The sequence below is a fragment of the Dama dama genome, chromosome 17 (genome assembly GCF_033118175.1).
Source record: "Dama dama isolate Ldn47 chromosome 17, ASM3311817v1, whole genome shotgun sequence".
Classification (NCBI taxonomy): domain Eukaryota; kingdom Metazoa; phylum Chordata; class Mammalia; order Artiodactyla; family Cervidae; genus Dama; species Dama dama.
Window position 1 is genome coordinate 62,788,545 of NC_083697.1, and position 19,733 is coordinate 62,808,277.

Sequence of the window (19,733 nt, forward strand, 5' to 3'; positions counted from 1 at the left end):
TAAAATATGCACAGTTTCAGATAATTACAATCAATCACCAGGGTTCCTGCTGGCTCAATCGGTAAAGAATCTGCCTGCAATGCAGGAGACCCAGGTTCAATCCTTGGGTGGGGAAGATCCCCTGGAGAAGGGAATGGCAACCCACTCCACTATTCTTGCCTGGAGAATCCCAAGAAGAGAGGAGCTTGGCAGGCTATAATCCATGGGGATGCAAAGAGCTGGACACGATTGAGTGACTAAACCACACATAATTACAACCAGTATAATAACAACTATTTACTAGGAACTTTCATGTGGTAGGGACTGTACTAAGAATTTAGACAATCCTCACACTCACTGGAGGAGGCAGGGGCTATTATTCTTTCTTTACAGATGAAGAAATTTGAGTTTGGAGGAGGTTAGCTAATATATCCAGTACTAACTCTGAAGTCCAGATTTTAAATCCCAATTCTATTTTACTTTACAATGTACAAAATGTTGTATCATAATTTTTATTAACATATCATTAGACTGAAACATTGTGAAACCAGCCACAATTTTGAATAGTTACAAAATATTCCAGTGAATTGATACACAACTGATATACAATTGAATCCGAAGCAAATTCAGAGTAAGGTGAAAATGACCATATCTAATTACCTAATAGCCTCTAAGATTAACACAGCCAATGTTTTCCTTCAGCACTAAAAGAGATCTCTTCCTTTCAGTATCACTACATGGAATAAGCTTCCTTTTGGGACTATGATAAAAAATAGTAATGTATAATTTGTCCTGCTATACAAATTTCTAGAAAACTAATTCACTCACATACAATTGACAAATATAGAAATTATGTCAGTTTTATGTGGTAGCTATGTTGGTTTAGAACTGATTTTTTACTAGATAAGGGAAGCCAGAAAGTGGGAAGTCAAATTATAACACATGCCTTGCAGAAAGAAGCCCTTTCAGCTTTAATAAAAATGTTAAAAAGTGCCCGCACACATGCGCGCACACACACACACAGGACCAAGAATGAAAAGAAATTATTCATCGAGAGCCTGGCTGACTGAAGCACCGCATCTCCAGTCCAAGCTGCAGCGAGCCTTGGGGACATTCCATGGCGAGCTGGAGTTGGACCCTGCGCTTCTGGCTGGTCTTCCACAGGTTCCTGGCTACACTCTCCATGTTCACAGGCAGACGATGCTGCCGACTCTGCATAATGAGGTGCCGAAGTATCATAACCACATTTCTAGTCCTGGACTTACACGTTCTGTCCAAACCAGTGTGCTGGGATATATATTCAGTATGTCAGATTCAAACACTTATGATGGGTAAAGTATACAGTCTTTACAGAATTAGAAAAACACATTTAGTCAAACAAGAGAATCTCACTGCTTTGATAAAACTCTTTAAACAGAGGTCTAACTGACAGTGCATCTCAGTTTTCTCTTGACTTATCTGAAGAATACGGTGGGACTACTGATGCTGATTTTGGCCACTCCAAAAGGAAGTCATTTGTGAAAACAAAATAAATAAAAGAAAATCAGTAAACAACAAGGTCCTACTATATAGTACAAGGAGCTAAATTCAAAATTCTGTGATAAACCATAATGGAAAAGAATATGAAATACAATGTGTGTGTGTGTATATATATATATATATACACACACACACATATATATATAGAATACTGAATCACTGGTATATGACAGAAAATAACAGAACACTGTAAATTAACTATACTTTTATTTTTAAAAAAGGATAATAATATAAGGGAAGCAGGCATAGCAGTAACTACAGGATGAAGCCATAAACTTTAAATATTTTCTGTATTGCAGTTGAGTAGAGGGAACCACACATGGACTATTCAGTCAATGGTTGCTCCCCAGGTAAACCCTTCTGCTAACTAACACTGATCCCGGGATCGCAGGGAAGAACTAAATGTAGATTTAGATTTCCCCACTTAACCCAGGATGGTCATGTAAAGTTCCTTAAATGAATTAGCTTCAAAATCGATGAGACAAAATAGTATGGTTAGAATAAATGTTTTTCTTCATTGGGGAAAAAAGAAGAAAATAGAGATTAAAAGAATATAAGAGTCTTGGCACCGAGATTTCATGTTAGGGAAGATGTAGAACCTAAAATAGTCTCTTAGGTTATCTAGGAAGCGTAATATAGAACTTTGGCTGTCAGAGGCTGATGGAAAAAAACATAGATCAAAGAGAAGACTCTAATGGCACAAAAGCAGATAAATGGAACTTCTATGAGGAATCTTAGCTTGGAGAAATTCTTTAAAAAAATTACAAGAAAAACAGAAAATCTCTCTTTGGGATTATCAAAAGGTATCTGCTATGGATGTTCGTATTCCCTCCACCCCTCCAAATTCATATACTGAAGCCTGACTCCCCAGTGTGATGGAGCTTGGGGGTGGGGGTCTTTGGGCGGTGATGAGGTTCAGATGAAGTCAAGAGATGAAGTCATCCCACCCTGATGGGATTAGTGCCCTTATGAGAGGGTGGGAGCAGAGCCCGCAGTCTCTCTGGGCCACCTGAGGATACAGCAAGGTGGCTACCTGAAAACCAAGGAAAGAGCCAAATCAGGCAGCACTCTGATCTTGGACTTCCCAGTGCCTCCAAACCATGAGAAATAGCTACTGTTTGAGGGCCCCGGTCTGTGGTGTCGTGCTAGAGCAGCCTGAGGCAACTCAGGCAGAACCTAAACAAGAACGTATTTGCTATTTTTCTGTGTCTACTCAAGAATCTCGTGTATATTGGAGGTGCTCTTCTTTCCCAGGCACAGGATCCACCTGCGGTAGATAAAACTGTTAAACAGTGTGATACAGAACAGTGGTTCAAAAAAGAAGCTTCAAAGTCAGAGGCATCTGGGTTCAAATTCTGTGTCTGTTACTCTCTAAAGCAAAGTTTCAAACAACAAAAGAAGTAAATACAGTCTGTTATCAATATTAATATCATTGTGAGGATTAAAAGATATAACTAAACATATATAAAATTAAATATAAAATGTATATAAAAAACTCAGGTCATGGCCCATGGTATGCTTTCAGATTATAGCATTACGCAGGAAAGGGCGGCCTGTTTATGTCAGTAAGCCTGCTCATAGTTATCACTTTTTTTTTTAAAGTGGAATGCCAAAACCAACAGCAAAAATTTACTCTCAAATCAATGGTTAAACAGTTGGTCCGTGTTCCCTGACCAGACCTCATACAGTTCTCAGTAATAAGGATGGCTTGAAATAACCTTAGACTGCCAAAACCCAGCTCTACCTAATTTTTAATACTGTCTCACATTCCATTTAAATACGTCATTTCCAAATTTGTATATGAAAAACAATGTTGTGAATGTTCCTATAAAAACATTCTTATATACATGATTAATCTCTTTAGAATACAGAGAAGAGTTACTATGATGAAGGTACATACATTTTAAGTTTTGATATACATTGCCAAATTACAAAAGGAGAATTTTAAAGAAGTGACAAAATACAAAGTTACATTCAATTCAAGAATTCCTGCATAATCACACCACTGAGGAAGCCCAATGTTTCAACCGAGAGATAGCTAGAATCTAATTATATCTGATCACATTTAGTTCTCTTAATTCAAAAATGGTTTAAAATTAACTCAAAATAAATTAAAGACCTGAAACCATAAAAATAGAAGCAAACATAGGTGGTAAGCTCCCTGACATTAGTCTCGGTGATAAGTTTTTGGATGACTCTAAAAGCAAAGGCAACAAGAGCAAAAACAAATATGCAAAAGTTGTTGTTGTTTAGTAGCTAAGTCACATCCGACTCTTTTGAGACCCCATGGACTGTCGCCCACCAGGATCCTCTGTCCACGGGATTCTCCAGGCAAGAATACTGGAGGGGGTTGCCATGCCCTCCTCCAGGATGTACACACACACACACACACACACACACACACACAATGGAATTATTATTCAGCCTTAAAAAAGAACAACATCTTGCCTTCTGTGGCAACATGAATGGACCTTGAGGGAACTATGCTAAGTGAAATAAGTAACAGAAAGACAAATACCATATGTGGAACTAAAACAACAAAAGATAGAGCTCAAAGATATAGAGAACAGACTGGTGGTTGCCAGAGATGGGGGGGGTTTGGGGGTGACAGGTGAGTGAAATGGGTGAAGGAGGGCAAAATATACACTTCCTGTTATAAAATAATTAAGTTATAGGGATATAATTTACAGCATAGTGATTATAGTTAATAATACCATATGCATACTTGAAAGTTGCTAACAGAGTAGATCTTAATAGTGCTCATCACTAGTAAAATTATGTACATACAATACATACAAACACATACTGTAACTGTGTATGGTGACAAGTGTTAACTAAACTTACTGTGGTGGTGATTTCCCAATACATATAAATCATACACCTGAAACTAATATTAGTTATCGATTATACTTCAATTTAAAAAAGAGGTGAAGTCTATTGCCCCTCTTCTTGAAGCTGAGCAGGCTCAGGACTTCTTCAACCAAGAGTATGGCAGAAGTGTTACATGTGACATCTTAGGCTAGGTTGTCAGAAGTATCTAGCCACTGCATGGTTCTTTCCCTTCCTCATCCTCTCCTGGGATGGATGCTTGCCCTTGGAATCACGCCACTGTGTTGTGAGGAAGCCAAGAAGCCACAAGAAGGGCCACACGTAGGTGTTCTGGCTGACAGCGCTAGGCAGAGTTTCAGCCACCAGCCAGCATCAACTGCCGGACAGCAAGTGAACAAGCCTTCAACGCTCTTCCTGCTCCCAGCCTCTCCGGCTTCCAGCTAAGAACCCAGACATCATGCAGCACACTAGCCATCTCCACTGTGCTCTGTGTGAACTCCAGACAGAGTCTGTCAACTTAATTAAAAGGTTTTTTTATGCCACTAAGTTTTAGGGTAATTTGTTATACAGTCCCAATAATGGGAATATAAAGGAAACTATGGATAGCTTATAACAGTAAAGTGGCAATGGGAGGCTGGCAAACATAGGGAGATTCTTATTTTTCCCTTTCTACACTTAGTACTCCTTGAATTTTGGGCCATGAAGACATGCACTAGTTATTGTTATCTTCTAAATAAAACATAACCCCCCTTCTGTGAAAACAAAGGAAAACCGGGAGGCCAGAAGGGAGAGCTCTCACGCAGTACAATTTGATGCCAACTGTAAGATTCATCCATTGTCACAGACCTCCGTACAAGAGGCATTAATTTTGGCCCCAACGGTCCACGGTGTAGGTTGCATCTCCTGTAAGAAACTGATCACCCCAGCAACTCAGCCAATGAGAAACCATCATCACCCTGAACTCTCACTTTTCTCCAATGGGCTTTTGTTCAGAAAGACCCCTCCTCCCAACTTTCTCCTTTTTCTCTATAAAATAATGTTCCTTGGACTTGCCTATGGCTCTCACTGTGGCTTGCTTGTCCTGAATTGCAATTCTCTGCTATTCCCAAATAAATTCATTTTTGCTGGTAAAATAACTGACTTTTTTCTTTTCAAGGTCAACAGTTTCTAACTGGTAAGATCAATTGTACCATAAATCACAGGACTATTTAGTTTTCCAGTGGCTAGATGATATTGATAAAAAATATTAAGATTTGAAAGAAGGAAATACATGAACATTTCCTTTACTGACTAAAGTAAAAACTAAAAGTCAACTGTATTATTAAAAATGCTTTATAGCAACATGGAAGATGCTCAATATTATTAAATTGGGGATAAAATATATATATCATAGTATCTAAATGTTTGTCAGAAAGATCTGGGAAAATGCATACCAAATTCATCTAGGGAAGTAGGAATATGCCAGATACAGAGAAGTGAGTGAGGAGTTTGGTCTTACTTTTAACATGTTGATTGCTTTTTTGAAAGAATATTACTATATTTTTTATTTCAATAATTAAACATTTTACAAAAAATATATTAAGAGGAAAAGATACCAGCAGTAGATAACATTTCCTGGGTAGAGAAGTTTCTTAAACTTTTAGGCATACATCTTCCAGGCCAATAACAGGTCTTACTTAATGTGATTTATTTAAGTACAGTGGACATTAGTCACAATTTATAAGGCCTTCAGCCTTTTAAGGGAATTGAACCAATGATCTCCCAGAGCACATGCTTATAGTACTTTAATACAGAAACAAGTTTAAGTAAATTAAAGATGCTGAAGTTTCAGGTACATTGTTTAGATAAGGGCTGAACTACAGAGCTCAACAAACAAAAAGGGAATTATCTGCATTCCAAATCTTAGGTTACAACAGAAGAGGAAAAACACAAAACATAATCTAAATTTACATTTCCAAATCCATCTGTTCTCTCCTTCTGGAACTCCTATCATTAATAGAGGAAACTGTATGCCAAGAGACAGCCAGTCGAGGAGAATAGGAGAAGGAGGTGACAAGAGAGCAGAAGAGGATAAAAATAAAATAATTCTGCAAGTGGCTTCAGTGGGAACTGAAAAAGCCTCTCTCCAGGCCATCTTTATGGTTGTAAGGAAATATAAGTTTTTTAAAAACCAAAACAAACTAGATATATTAGTTATAAGGAAACACCCCTTTAAAAAAAAATACCCTCCGAGACACACACAAAAATTATACAACTTAGAAGAATGATTTATAATTAGATTGTGATTTTGTGTTGACATCTTTTTACACGTCTAGTAGTATTCTACTACTACATCAGTAAAAACCAATATTTATCAACAGATGTATTACCACCGTTAAATCAAGTAATGAAACACAGAATTATATGTAACATGATAAAGATAACTGATTTTTAACTGAAAGGGATTTACTGCACATTCCTATCCACCTCTTTAAGTCTTATTAGCCAGTATCTAATGAGTAAAGCATTAGAGTTCTAATTAGAGTATTAGGCTAGGATAGAAAGATATCAGTAACGTCAGATAACGCCTCCATTTTTTAATGTTTCTGAACATTAGCAGAACCTGGCAAAGAAAACCTGGCAAACACACGCCTGGCAAAACACAACTCCATTAAGAACAGTCTGATACTTGTATAACCTAACAGTGTAACTGAATCATAGGAAGGCAACATGCCAGTAGGGAAAGTAAAACTTTGTCATGAGCACCCCAAAGTGGGCATTCTTTGTACCGCAGTTTTACCAGCCTTGAACTGCCACTGTATGTAATGTGCCATTTAAAACACTCCTGTGAGAATGTAGTCAGAGATAAAGTCATTTGCTTTAAAAGTCCTATTGGAAATGTACAATAAAATGCACGAAAACCAGATTTGTATTCTTTGTGCTGGTACAGCTTAGCAGTTAAATAATCAGACCTTGCATAGCACTCATGAAGCAGAGGTACTGAGTGTGAATTGCTGTTAATGTCCATTTAGCCTTAGGAGACATACAGGTTTTCCTAATTTTATATATATTTTTAACATGAGAAAAATTCTACCCATTTAGAACTCAACAAAGGTAAGATAAGACAGTCTCACTAAAGTTATTAAAAGGTTAGTAAATATTGTAGAATATATTTTCTTTGTAACAGTGCATTCAAAAACTTTACTATTCAGTGGGAAAAGTCTAATTTTTGTATATTAACTGTACTGCTTATAATGCCTTTGAAATGCTAACAAAGTTTTATTTTTAAGTTAATTACTTGAATAAGTAATGTACGCACACAGTTTTAAAAGATAAAAAAGTAAAATAAAAAAAAAAGTACAGTGAAGAGTCTCCCCTTTTTTCTCCTATCCTTCCACCCACCCACCCTTGATCACAAATACAGTGCTTTTTAAGGCACCTGAGGGAAACCAACAGGGAGCAGAGCAGATCACCATGCCGAAGAAACAGCACAGGGCTGGAGCTAAACGTCAAGGCCAAGTGTGCCTCTGCGGCTCGCTGGCCCGCTTTAACACTCAGGAAAAGTGACTAAACCTCTCTGCACCTCAGCGTCCGCATCTGGAAAAGGAGAAGCCGCAGGCTTCCCTGGTGGCTCAGTGGGAAAGAATCTACCTGCTGAGGCAGGAGACACGGTGGATCCCTGACCCGGGAAGATCCCCCGGGCGCCGGCGCCATGTGCCACAACTGCTGGGCCTGCGCTCTACAGCCGGGGAGCCGCAGCTACTGAGCCGCCCTGCCTCTCTGCAACGAGAGAAGCCTGCAAACCACAACGAAAAGCAGCCCCCGCTCACCACTAGAGAAAAACATCTCAGCGATGAAGACTCAGTTCAACCAAAAATAAATAAACAAAACTACTTTTTTAAAAAAGGAGGATCAGCATCAGAGACTTTCTATGGCTTTAAAAATAGTGCCTACACTCCTGTCAAACTCTCTCCAATATAACCACTGTTACCAATCTGAGATATATTCCTTAGATCATCTTCCACATATTTACAAACGTTACCTTGACCTACACATTTTCTTCTTCTTTTTTGGGGGCTGTGCTTAGTCGCTCAGTGGTGTCCAACTCTTTGCAACCCCATGGACTGTATGTAGCCCACCAGGCTCCTCTGTCCATGGGGATTCTCCAGGCATGAATACTGGAGTGGGTTGCCATGCTCTCCTCCAGGGGAATCTTCCCGACCCAGGGATCGAACCCAGGTCTCCTGCATTGCAGACGGATTCTTTACCAGCTGATTAAGATTTATTTATTTATTTTAGGCTGGGCTGGGTGTTAGTTGCTGTGTGCAGCCTTTCTCTAGTTGCGGCAAGTAGGGGGCGACTTGTTAAGGTGCATGGACTTCTCACTGCAGAGCTCAGGCTCTGGTGCCTGGGCTTCGGTAGTTGTGGCACATGGGCCTAGTTGCTCCGCGCCCTGTGGGATCCTCCCCCACCAGAGATCAAACCTGAGTCCCCTGCACTAGCAGATGGATTTCTAACCACAAGACCACCAGGGAAGCCTAACCTACACACCCCCTAACCTGAACCTGCAAAGGCATCTCTACGGCTCTCATTAACATTTCTCAGACACTTCCAAAAGATGTTTCTTCTTTCATTTCTAACAGTTTTTGCATTCTTTGTTGTTTGGGACATAAATAGCTTATTAAAAACACGATGGATTTTCTTTTTTGACAGTATCACTCCTGTGTTCAACTGTTTTGGCTTTGGAGTCTATTTTGTCTGAGATTAACACCAGATCCTTTTGGGACAGCTTCCCCCCTCTCCGCTTGTTTATCACTCATCTACAATAGTTTGTTTTCAGTGTCTATCTCCCCTGTAAATAGCACTTAAAAACTCCAATCTGTCTCTTTCAATAAGTGAGTATAGTCCACTCACACGTAACACTTTACTTCATGCTTTCTATTAACCATGCTTCTCCTCTTCACGTCCGCCTTCAGCTTATTTGGGTTTCCTTTTTTTACGAACCCTAACTCTCCCCCGATTCAAAGGTTTTCAAGTGGGCCAGTACCAGGGCATCCGGACATCTGCGAAGCAGCTCTCTGGTTGTTGTGACTGGCTGGCATCCCCCCTAGCTTTCAAAGGTCCTGCCACATATTCATGTAAGTGAAAAACCTGGGCCTAAAATCTAAGCCCAGTTCAAAGAGTAACACAAAGTTATTTTTTGGGTGGTTTTACTTGACACAGAATTATCGAGGAATTTAACTGGACTTTCACATTTAAATCAAGGGAAGATATTAATTTTGTTTTTAACTCCACCAAGAACTTGGTGATGTTGTAACTTCACCACTTAAAATAATCATGTTGTCAGTGGTACTTAAGACCTGCACACGCACTTGCACGGGTCAGCATTCACAGCTCTCCATTTATCACGACTTGTTTTTGCTTTCTTGGCTGCACTGGGTCTTCACCGCTGCACTGCTCTCCAGCTGCAGGGCTTGGGCTTCTCGTCGTGGTGGCTTCTCCTGTTGAGCAGCAGAGGCTCTAGAGCACCTGGGCATCAGTAGTTGCGGCACATGGGAACTTAGTTCCCCTGCCAAGGATCAAACCCATGTCCCCTGCATTGGCAGGTGGATTCTTAACCCACTGGGCCACCACCAAGGAACTCCTCATTATGACTTTTCATAGTAGAAGGATCTATTTCCTCTTGTCTTCTCATGTAGCTGTACCTGAGACCACACTGTAGTACTTTTGTTTTCTTCAACTCTTTGCTTGTTTTTCTATTCATATTTATTAGTGAAGGCATAGGCTGGGTGAGCAGTTAGGGTATGCAAATAGTGTCCCTTATCAAGGAAGCATGCAGGCAGCCTGCATGTACTGTAGCCCACAAGGCTCCTCTGTCCATGGGACTCTCCAGGCAAGAGTACTGGAGTGGGTTGCCATTTCCTACTCCAGGGACCCATGCAGGCAGCCTAGAGAACCTCTTAAGGCTCCAGGTAGGGAAGGCTTCATTTTAAGGCTTACTAGTGCATTCCATTCTCGGACCAGGCATCCTTTTTTTCCTTCCTATTTCACACCCACTATAGAGGTTGGGGTTGCCCTGGCTTCTGTCTTGGTCCTCAATACCCAACTAGTAGTCCTCCCATGAATATCTTCCACTTTCCTTTAAAAAGCAGTCATCCTGGTTTCTGCCTGGTAGCACTTTATATTCCACAGAGGGGGAAAGACACACAACATAATTAGTTATCCACAAGTCACACCTTTTTGTATTCACGAACTTGTAAGGATTTTGCTCTTTAATTTTTATTAGTTATGCATGTAAGCAACTTAAACTGTTCTATCAATTTATTCTCCAAAAAACCATTTCCTCACCGCTTCCTATTTCCACCTCCACAGAGGCACACCACTTTCAACTTTGAGCTGACTATTTTATTTTAGCATTTACCTCCATGTCTTTCTCTTTTCTCTTGGCCATGCCATGGGATTTGTACGATCCTAATTCCCCACCAGGGATCAAACCAGAGCCCAGCAGTGAAAGAGACAGTACATGAGGCAAAATTTTTGAAGACGCTATTGGACTGACAGTTTGGTTGGATATAGAATGATGGATTGGTAATAATTTCCCTTCACAATTTAAAGTCATTGTGTTGTTACCTTTCAGTTTTGCTGTTGAGAAGTCTGAAATCATTTAGACTCTTGATCCTTTGGACGTGACCTGTATTTTTCAGGAATGGCAACTGGTAGAACCAAGTGAGCAAAGGGGAACCAGTAGAGGGGGACAGATTACACGGGGCCACCTAAATTTTGTCGGTTTTTTTTTTTTTTTTGGTTGTGCAGCATGACATGCAGGATCTTAGTCCCCCAAACAAATGATCAAACTTGTGCCACCTGCAGTGGGGGTGCAGAGTTTTAACCACTGGTCCGCCAGGGAAGTCCCTAGTTTTTTTTCTACTACAAATGTCTGAATGGGGAGCTACTGCATAGCTGTGAGTAAAGGAGGTATATTACCTGACTTACCAGAAATAAATCATATCAGCTGCTGTAGTGAGATTACAGTTGAAGAGAATGGAGACAAGAGGATAGAAGCAAGGAGATGGACAAGAAGGCTAATTTCAATAGTCCTGGCAAAAATGACAGTGTAGGTTAGACTAGGGTGTTGCACTGGAACTGTGAGAAAGGGATGGATTCTGGATATATACTTTTAAGGTTGATCCAGAGGAACTTTTTAAAATTGACCCCTTGTTTCTGCATTAGCCACTGGGTTGAAAGAACAGAGTAAAGATGATGCAACACTGTTGCCTGAGCAGCCAGAATAATGGAGTGAACGGAGCAGACAGGGAACTGCCTGGCAGTCCTATGGTTAGGACTCCGCTTTCACTGCTGTGGCCCAGGCTCGATCCCTGGTCAGGGAACTAAAATGTTGCATGACGCGGTCAAAAAAAAAGAGAGAGAGAAGACAAAAGTATAAGGTTGGGGCTAAGAAAAGTCTAGTTATGCACACATCAAGTGTAAAATGTCTACTATTTGTCCAAATGGAGATAGTGTATCAACAGCTGAATATACAAAAGCCTGAAGTTCAGGAGCAGCAGCTTTTTGGCTGGGCCAGTTTTAAAAGCATGGGCTCATTTTGGTATTTACATTCGCTTTGATCCCTTTGATCATTTTCCATGCCAGTCTGTTTGATGTGAGCCACATAATACTTTTTTAATATGTCCTTTTTCTGCTTAAATCAGTTAGAACTTCTATTACTTACAAGGAAGAACTTACAACTGATATAATTACTAAGTCAGGAAGATAAATTAATTCTTAATTGTGAATGAACAGTACTTTATTAAAATGGAAAGGAATTAATGGTAAAATCTTAACTGCTCCTAAGCTGAATATATTCCTTGGCAAAGCCCATCTATTTCCACAGAATAGGCCAAACAAAACTGCAACTCATTAGCAACGTACAGCTAATGAGCTAACCATAACCAGTCATTAAAATCCTCAGGTTTCAAGTTTTTACTTGCTATTAACATTTTAAATTCTCAGGAACTGGTAATACTCTAACCTATAAGAAAATCCAATTTTATTATACATGAAGTTGAAAATAACAAAAGTTCCAAATTAGGACTTGAAATTAATGAGATGTTACTTTATTACAAAGATAAATTAAATGTCCAGTTTTTTAAAAAATAAGAATCTCTGCCCTGTCATCACACTGTAACACAGTATTATTGTGAGTTTCCTGAGCAGGGAGACATGTACATTCTGGTAGCTATAACTAATATAGAAAAATTATATTAAATGCAGATAAGCTGCTTTTAAAATATAGGCTGTAGAGTTAAGAGTTCTACAAGGTAATAAGACAACAGGTACTGTGAAAAAAGGATCCTGTGAAGTGTAAGTAGAACATAACACATGCATGAGAGGCAGAAAAGAAGCCCAATGTATTACAAAAGGAATACTGATAACATTTAAATGAAGATGTTGATAGCTTTCATTAGATACCCTTTTTCTGATTATAAGATTTATTATCACAGAAAACACAGGAAACTATAAAAGAGAAGTCTCACCCTATATTCCACAATCCAGAGATTGCCAATTTTAACATTTGGATGTATTCTCTTCTATTCTTCCGATGCACACATCTATATGAGGTATGTGTGCTCACAAAAGCAAGATCATACTAAATACCATCTGTGTATCTTTTTTTTCATTTCATATAACACACATTATTTCCCTTGTGTTTTTAAATATTTTTCAAATACAACTATGGCAAACAAGATTTTATGGTATAATTTCCATGATATAATCACTGCTCTACTAGTTGACATTTAGGATGCTTATAACTTTTGATTACTATAAATAGTATTATTCAGAAATATTTGAATTTCTGAATTTATAGATCATATTTCTAAAGACACTTCTTTAGAAGCAATGTTTAGAAAGCACTTAAATACCAACGACGACTGAGCGACGGAACTAAACACCAGCGAAGAGTAGTTATGACCCCAGAATGTTGCTTGATTCTGAATTTAAATAGAAGAATACAAACAAAATAAAAATTAAACAGCACAATTCAACATCTATCAAACTATCAGCATGCTATACACAAGCGGATCATTCATCAGCAATTTGTACTGATGTGAAGATATCTAGCACACACTGAGATGTGGATCTTTTAAAAGATTTGTAAAATCTGAAATCCATTTTATCACAAAATAACTATTTCAAACCAAGATTGCTATAAATAATATACCATCAACCATGAAATAGTATGCTCATTAAAAACCAAGCTAAACATGGCTTCCCTGACAATCTACTAAAGAGAAGAGGCCTGCACAGGGAACCCTAAAGAGCAGGGCTTAGTTTTAGCTAGCTCTTAGAAAGCAGCAAGGTGAATAAAATAAAGTGCATTAAAACCAAAAAGTATTATACTAAAAAATAAGAAGAGGTAGCAATCCTCATTACAAACTAATCTCCTCTGAAATTTTACTACAAACAGATGACAAGTCTATCTTTTGCTCCTAACACCACAGTGATTTGAAAAAAGTCTGCCTTATATTTGGTTGAATTAAGATATTAAAACTATCAGCTTAAACATTACAAATAAACAGGAGAGATTTATTTACTAATTTATTTTGCTGGGCCACACAGCTTGTGGGATCTTAGTTACCAGACCAGAGAATGAACCCCAGCCCGCTGCAGTGGAAGTGTGGAGTCCTAACCCCTGGACTGCCAGGGAACTCCCAGACAGTACTTTTTAAACTCTTCTCTCCTCAGATTGGTGCTTCCCATGTGGCGCTACCAGTAAAGAACACGCCTATCAATTCAGGAGACAGAAGAGACTCTGGTTCAATCCCAGGGTCAGGAAGATCTCCTGGAGGAGGGCTCAGCAACCCACTCCAGCATTCTTCTCTGGAGAATCCCATGGACAGAAGAGGAACCCGGTGGGCTATGGTCCACAGGGTCACAAAGAGTCGGACATGACTGAAGGGATTATTCAGACAATCTATTTTAATGTCAAGTTATCAGAGAGATGATACTGCCATATCTCTATACTCAAAAAAGTCTGATTCAGTAAAGAACTGCTGCTGCTGCTGCTGCTAAGTCGCTTCAGTCGTGTCTGACTCTGTGCGACCCCACAGACGGCAGCCCACCAGGCTCCCCCGTCCCTGGGATTCTCCAGGCAAGAACACTGGAGTGGGTTGCCATTTCCTTCTCCAACGCATGAAAGTGAAAAGTGGAAGTGAAGTCGCTCAGTCGTGTCCGACTCTTCACGACCCCATGGACTGCCGCCCACCAGGCCCCTCCATCCATGGGGTTTTCCAGGCAAGAGTACTGGAGTGGGGTACCACTGCCTTCTCCTAGTAGAGAACTATATAATTCATAAACTCAATTTTTATCTGTAGGGATTCTTTTCTGTTCTTATTCAATTTTTATCTGTAGGGATTCTTTTCTTTTCATATTTATTCTGTTGAATAAATATGTTATTCTAAAAAAAAAATAAAATAAAAATGAAGATTAAAAAAAAAGTCTGATTTAATTTTTAAGTTCCTAGTTCATCTCTACTCTCTTAAAGCATTTTTAAAGATCATAAGTCCTAGTATAAGCTAACTCTCAAAGGAGTATCATTCATAATCAATGCACTTCTGAATACTTTACATACACACTGAGTGAGCAGGAAACTTGCTAATTAACTACCAACAATTCAAGTATTTCAGCAAATGTTTGAACCAGCCTTTATTAACTGGCCTATAATAATATACCCCGTACAAAATTATTATAAACAAACAAAATGTTATAATCAATAACATAGTAATAACATACAGCTGACCTTTGAATGAGGAGGTAGAGACACCAACCCTCCTTACAGCTGAAAATCCACGTGTAACTTATAGTCGGCCCTCTGTACTGCAATTCCTCCAAACAAGCAGTCCTATATCCTCAGATTCAACCAACTGCGGGTCATGCAGTACTGTATGTAGCATTTACTACTGAAAAAATCTGCACATAAACAGACCCTCAGTGTTCAAACCCATTCAAGGGTTTGTTGTTCAAGGGTCAATTGTATTTTATTGTGAATATTAATGAAGGCTTTCCTTTCGTACATAAAAATATAAAGTATAATATATAAACAATGTATACATTATACATATATGTAAAAATTGCATATTACATAAACAGCCTTGCGTTTAAGGTTATAGACTAGGAAAGTCTTTAAAAACCTACAATTGAAATCTCACTATACTCCAATAGAACCTATCAAAAACTTGTTCAGAAATCTGTCTCTGTCAAATAACTGCTTTGGATTTGGAAATGATCTATATAGAAATCTTTATTGTCATGCCATTTTTTAGAGTAGGATTTGAACTATATCATAAGAGGATGTGTGATTTCATAATAGCTTATCAGGTAAACGAGCTCTGTATAACCAAAAACTATATGCATTAATACAGAAAAGTCTACATAAATGTGTGTTTCCCACTCATGATGGTGAATTCCACCAACATAAATCTACTATAAATGAAGACAGCAATCTGTTTTTATCTCTAGTAAAAGAAATGCTTGGAAAAACAAAACAAGAAATGCTGGCAAGCACTGTAACTATTATGACTTAAGCCACTGTGGAATTTTCATTATGAAGTAATTTTTAGAGCCCATCGGATGAAAATTTTCCAATAACCAACATTCTCCCAAAAACAAGACAGAGGGGGTACAGTTCAGTTCTGAATAGGACTGTCCTGTTCATCTCACCAGATTGATCAGCCTTCTCATCGCATGTTCATGAGAGCAAACACATTCACAGGGATCGAATCCACCTTCTGCCATGATTACCCAGCTTGATTTAACTTGACTGTTTAAATCTAGGAGGAAGGAAAAAATATCATAAGACTGCTATTCAGAGTTACTCTTTCTCTTGAGCTATGAAGACTTCATGTTATGTATAGATTCATAATAGTTCTCTTTATAGTTCAAATTTATTGACATATCTATCAATTACTAATCTTAAATGAATTATGAATCTATACAAATGACTGGCTACCACTTTATCACCAGACTGATTTTCTATAAATGCAAAAGTCTTCATATACTCTCCTGGTCCCACCTGTGAAGATGATGCTAAAGAGCCCTATTCTGCTCAATCACCTAATCCTTTAACTTTGTTAGCCTCAGCACTGCTACGGACTGAACGTTTGTGCCAACCGCTGCCCCCCTCCCCAGACTCTTATGTTGAAGTTTTAATCCCCAAGGTGAGGGTATCTGGAGGTAGGATGGTTGGATGGCCACGGTCCATGGACGTCATGGACCATGGTTGGATGGTCCATGGACATTAGTTTGAGCGAACTCCAGGAGATAGTGAAGGGCAGAGAAGCCTGGCGTGCTGCAGTCCATGGGGTCACAAAAAGATGGACATGACTAAGCGACTAAACCACTACCACTGCCTTTGGGGGGTAATAAGGTTATCAGAGGAGAGCCCTTATAAACAGGATTAGTGCCATTAAAGAAGAGACATGATATCTCTTTCTTTGACATGTGAAGATACTGCAAGAAGGCATCCATCCACACATGGAGGAAGAGATTCCTCACCAGACACCTTAATCACAGGCCTCCCAAAATCCAGAACTGTGAGAAATAAATGTCTGTTGTTTAAGCCATTCGGTTTGTGCTGTTTCACTAAAGCAGCCTAAGCTATGTCAAATGGAGAAGAAAATGGCAACCAGCTCCAGCATTCCTGCCAGGATAATCCCATGGACAGAGAAGACTAGCAGGCTACAGTCCATGGGGTCGCAGAGATTTGGACAGGACTTAGCAACTGAACAACAACGGCAAAGCCATGTCCGCTTTAGTCTTTATCCTACCAGGAAAGTCCTCTGAAAGAAAGAAAAAATGAGTTATCTAAAACGATATCATTGTCAGGGGGAAGGGAGGGGAGGGACATGAATTAACAAGACAACATCCAGGAAATGGCTGGGAAGACTTTGAAACAAGTGAGGAGATTTGTCCAAGGTGGCCCGGTAGAAGGACATCCCCCTTCTTGTGACAGTACTGAAATCACAGCTAACTGATGAACCACCATCGACAGGAAGACTCTGGAACCCACCAAAAATAGATACCCGACATCCAAAGACAAAGGAGAAGCCACAATGAGATGGTAAGAGGGGCACAATGATGATAAAAATCAAATCCTAAAACTGCCCGGTGGGTGATGCGCAAACTGGAGAACAATTACGCCACTGACGTTCTCCCACTGGAATGAAGGTTCTCAGCCCCACATCAGGGTTGGCGTCCTGGGGGGTCAGGCAACAGGACTAGGAATCCCCAGAGAATCTGACTGTGAAGGTCTGCTGGATTTGATTACAGAACTTACACAGGACGGGGGAAAGCAGAGACTCCCTCATGGAGGGCACGTGAAGTCCTGTGCGGAGCAGGACCCAGAGGAAAGCAGCAGTGACCACAGAGACTGTCTGCCAGTGTTGGCAGATCTGCAGAGGCGAGGCGCGCTGGGGCTCCCTGCCAGGGACAAGGGCACTGACAACAGCGGTGTGGGGTGGAAGCCCTCTCAGAGGCCAGCAACAGCCCACCGCACAGCCTGTAAGCTCCAGGGCTGGGTCCCCTCATGCCAAACCCTGATCAGGGAGGGAACACAGCTCCACCCGTCTGCAGACAAACGGATTCAAGTTCTATTAAACTTGCCCCCACTACTAGAGCAAAGACCCAGTTCTACCCACGACCAGTCCCTCCCATCAGGAAGCTTGTACAAGCTTTTAGATAGTCTCATCCACCAGAAAGCAGACAGAAGAAGCAAGAAGAACTACAACCCTGCAGCCTGCAGAACAAACCCACAAATCTCAGAAAGTCAGGCAGGCAGAAAAGGCAGAGGATTATGTCCCAGATGAAGGAACATAATAAAATCCCAGAAAAACAACTAAATTAAGTGGAGACAGGCAACCTTTCAGAAAAAGAATTCAGAATAATGATAATGAACACAAACTAGGATCTTGGAAAATGAATGGAGGCAAAGACTATGAAGATGCAAGAAATGTGTAACACAGACCCAGAAGCACTAAAGAGCAGCGCATCAAATCATGGGGGGAAAGATAAGCTATTCCAAAAACAGTGTTGGGGGAAAGCTGACTCCTCACCCTCATTCCTAAAACAAAGCAAATTCTAGATGCATGAGCAATTTAACTTTTTAAAGTGAGGCCACATGCAGAAATAGTCACCCAGAGCAATGGATCAGAACAGAATGCTGACAAACTGACCTATGATTTTACCAGAATTTTGAACGTAATAAAGGTGGCACTTTTATTTATTTTCAGAATATTTATAAAAGTTACTCTTAGAAATATTTACTCTATCTAGACACATATGTATTACTTGAATTTATTTTTCATAACAACTTCACTGAGATAAATCATATACTATACAGTTGAGGAGCTGAAAATGTCCTATTCAATATTTAGTATATTCTCAGAACTGTGCGATCATTGCCACAATTTTAAAACACTTTGTAACTCCAAAACGAAACCTTTATCCATCAGCAGTCACTCTTCACTTTCCTCTCTTCTTCCCAGTACTAGGTAATCACTAACTGGCTTTCTGTCCCCATGAATTTGTCTATTATGAACAATTCATGTAAATGGAATCATACACTATATGGTCCTTTGTTATTTGAATTCTTTAACCAAGAATTACTTGTTATTTATGGACAAGCAAATTAAAGACACTTTAGCCTATAAAGAATCCGCCTGCAATGCAGAAGATGCAGGTTCGATTCGATCCCTGGGTGGGGAAGATCCCCTGGAGGAGGAAATGGTAACCCACTGCAGTATTCTTGCCTGGGAGATCCCATGACAGGCTGGAGTCCAGGGGTTGCAAAGAGTCAGACATGATTGAGCAACTAACACTTTCACTTTTCATTCTAAAAAACAAACTTCAAAGGACTATTGTGCTGTTGGAAAAGACTCTTGAGAGTCTCTTGGACTGCAAGGAGATCAAGGCAGTCAATCCTAAAGGGAATCAATCCTGAATATTCATTGGAAGGGCTGGTGCTGCAGTTGAAGCTTCAATAGTTTGAACACCTGATGCAAAAACATGACTCACTAGAAAAGACCCTGATGCTGGGAAAGACTGAAGGCAGGAGAAGAAGCAGACGACAGACAACGAGATGGCTGGATGGCGTAACTGACTCAATAGACATGAGTTTGAGCAAGCTTCAGGATATGGTGAAGGACAGGGAAGTCCGGCATGCTGCAGTCCATGCAAAAAGTTGCAAAAAGTTGGACATGACTGAGCAACTGAACAACAACTGTGTTATACATATGGCATAGTGGTAGTAACCCAAAAAAGAGTTTTCTATGAGAGATTACATATCCAAAAGTTTGATTTTATATATACAGTCACTGAGAAAAGTTTCCTAGTTTACTGTCTGAGCTTTCTTA

The 19,733-nt window shown here is 39.7% G+C and overlaps 1 protein-coding gene across 2 annotated transcripts in view; it reads right to left on the minus strand.

Annotated features, from left to right (window-relative positions):
* The window catches only part of SMIM14 (small integral membrane protein 14), a 56,653-nt gene that overhangs the window by 13,931 nt on the left and 22,989 nt on the right, over positions 1-19,733 (minus strand). For both annotated transcript variants that reach the window (XM_061164587.1, XM_061164588.1), the window contains exon 2: positions 16,045-16,154. In XM_061164587.1, the coding sequence (XP_061020570.1) occupies positions 16,045-16,119 (75 nt within the window). In that variant the 5' untranslated portion in view covers positions 16,120-16,154. The remainder of the gene's footprint in view (positions 1-16,044; positions 16,155-19,733) is intronic.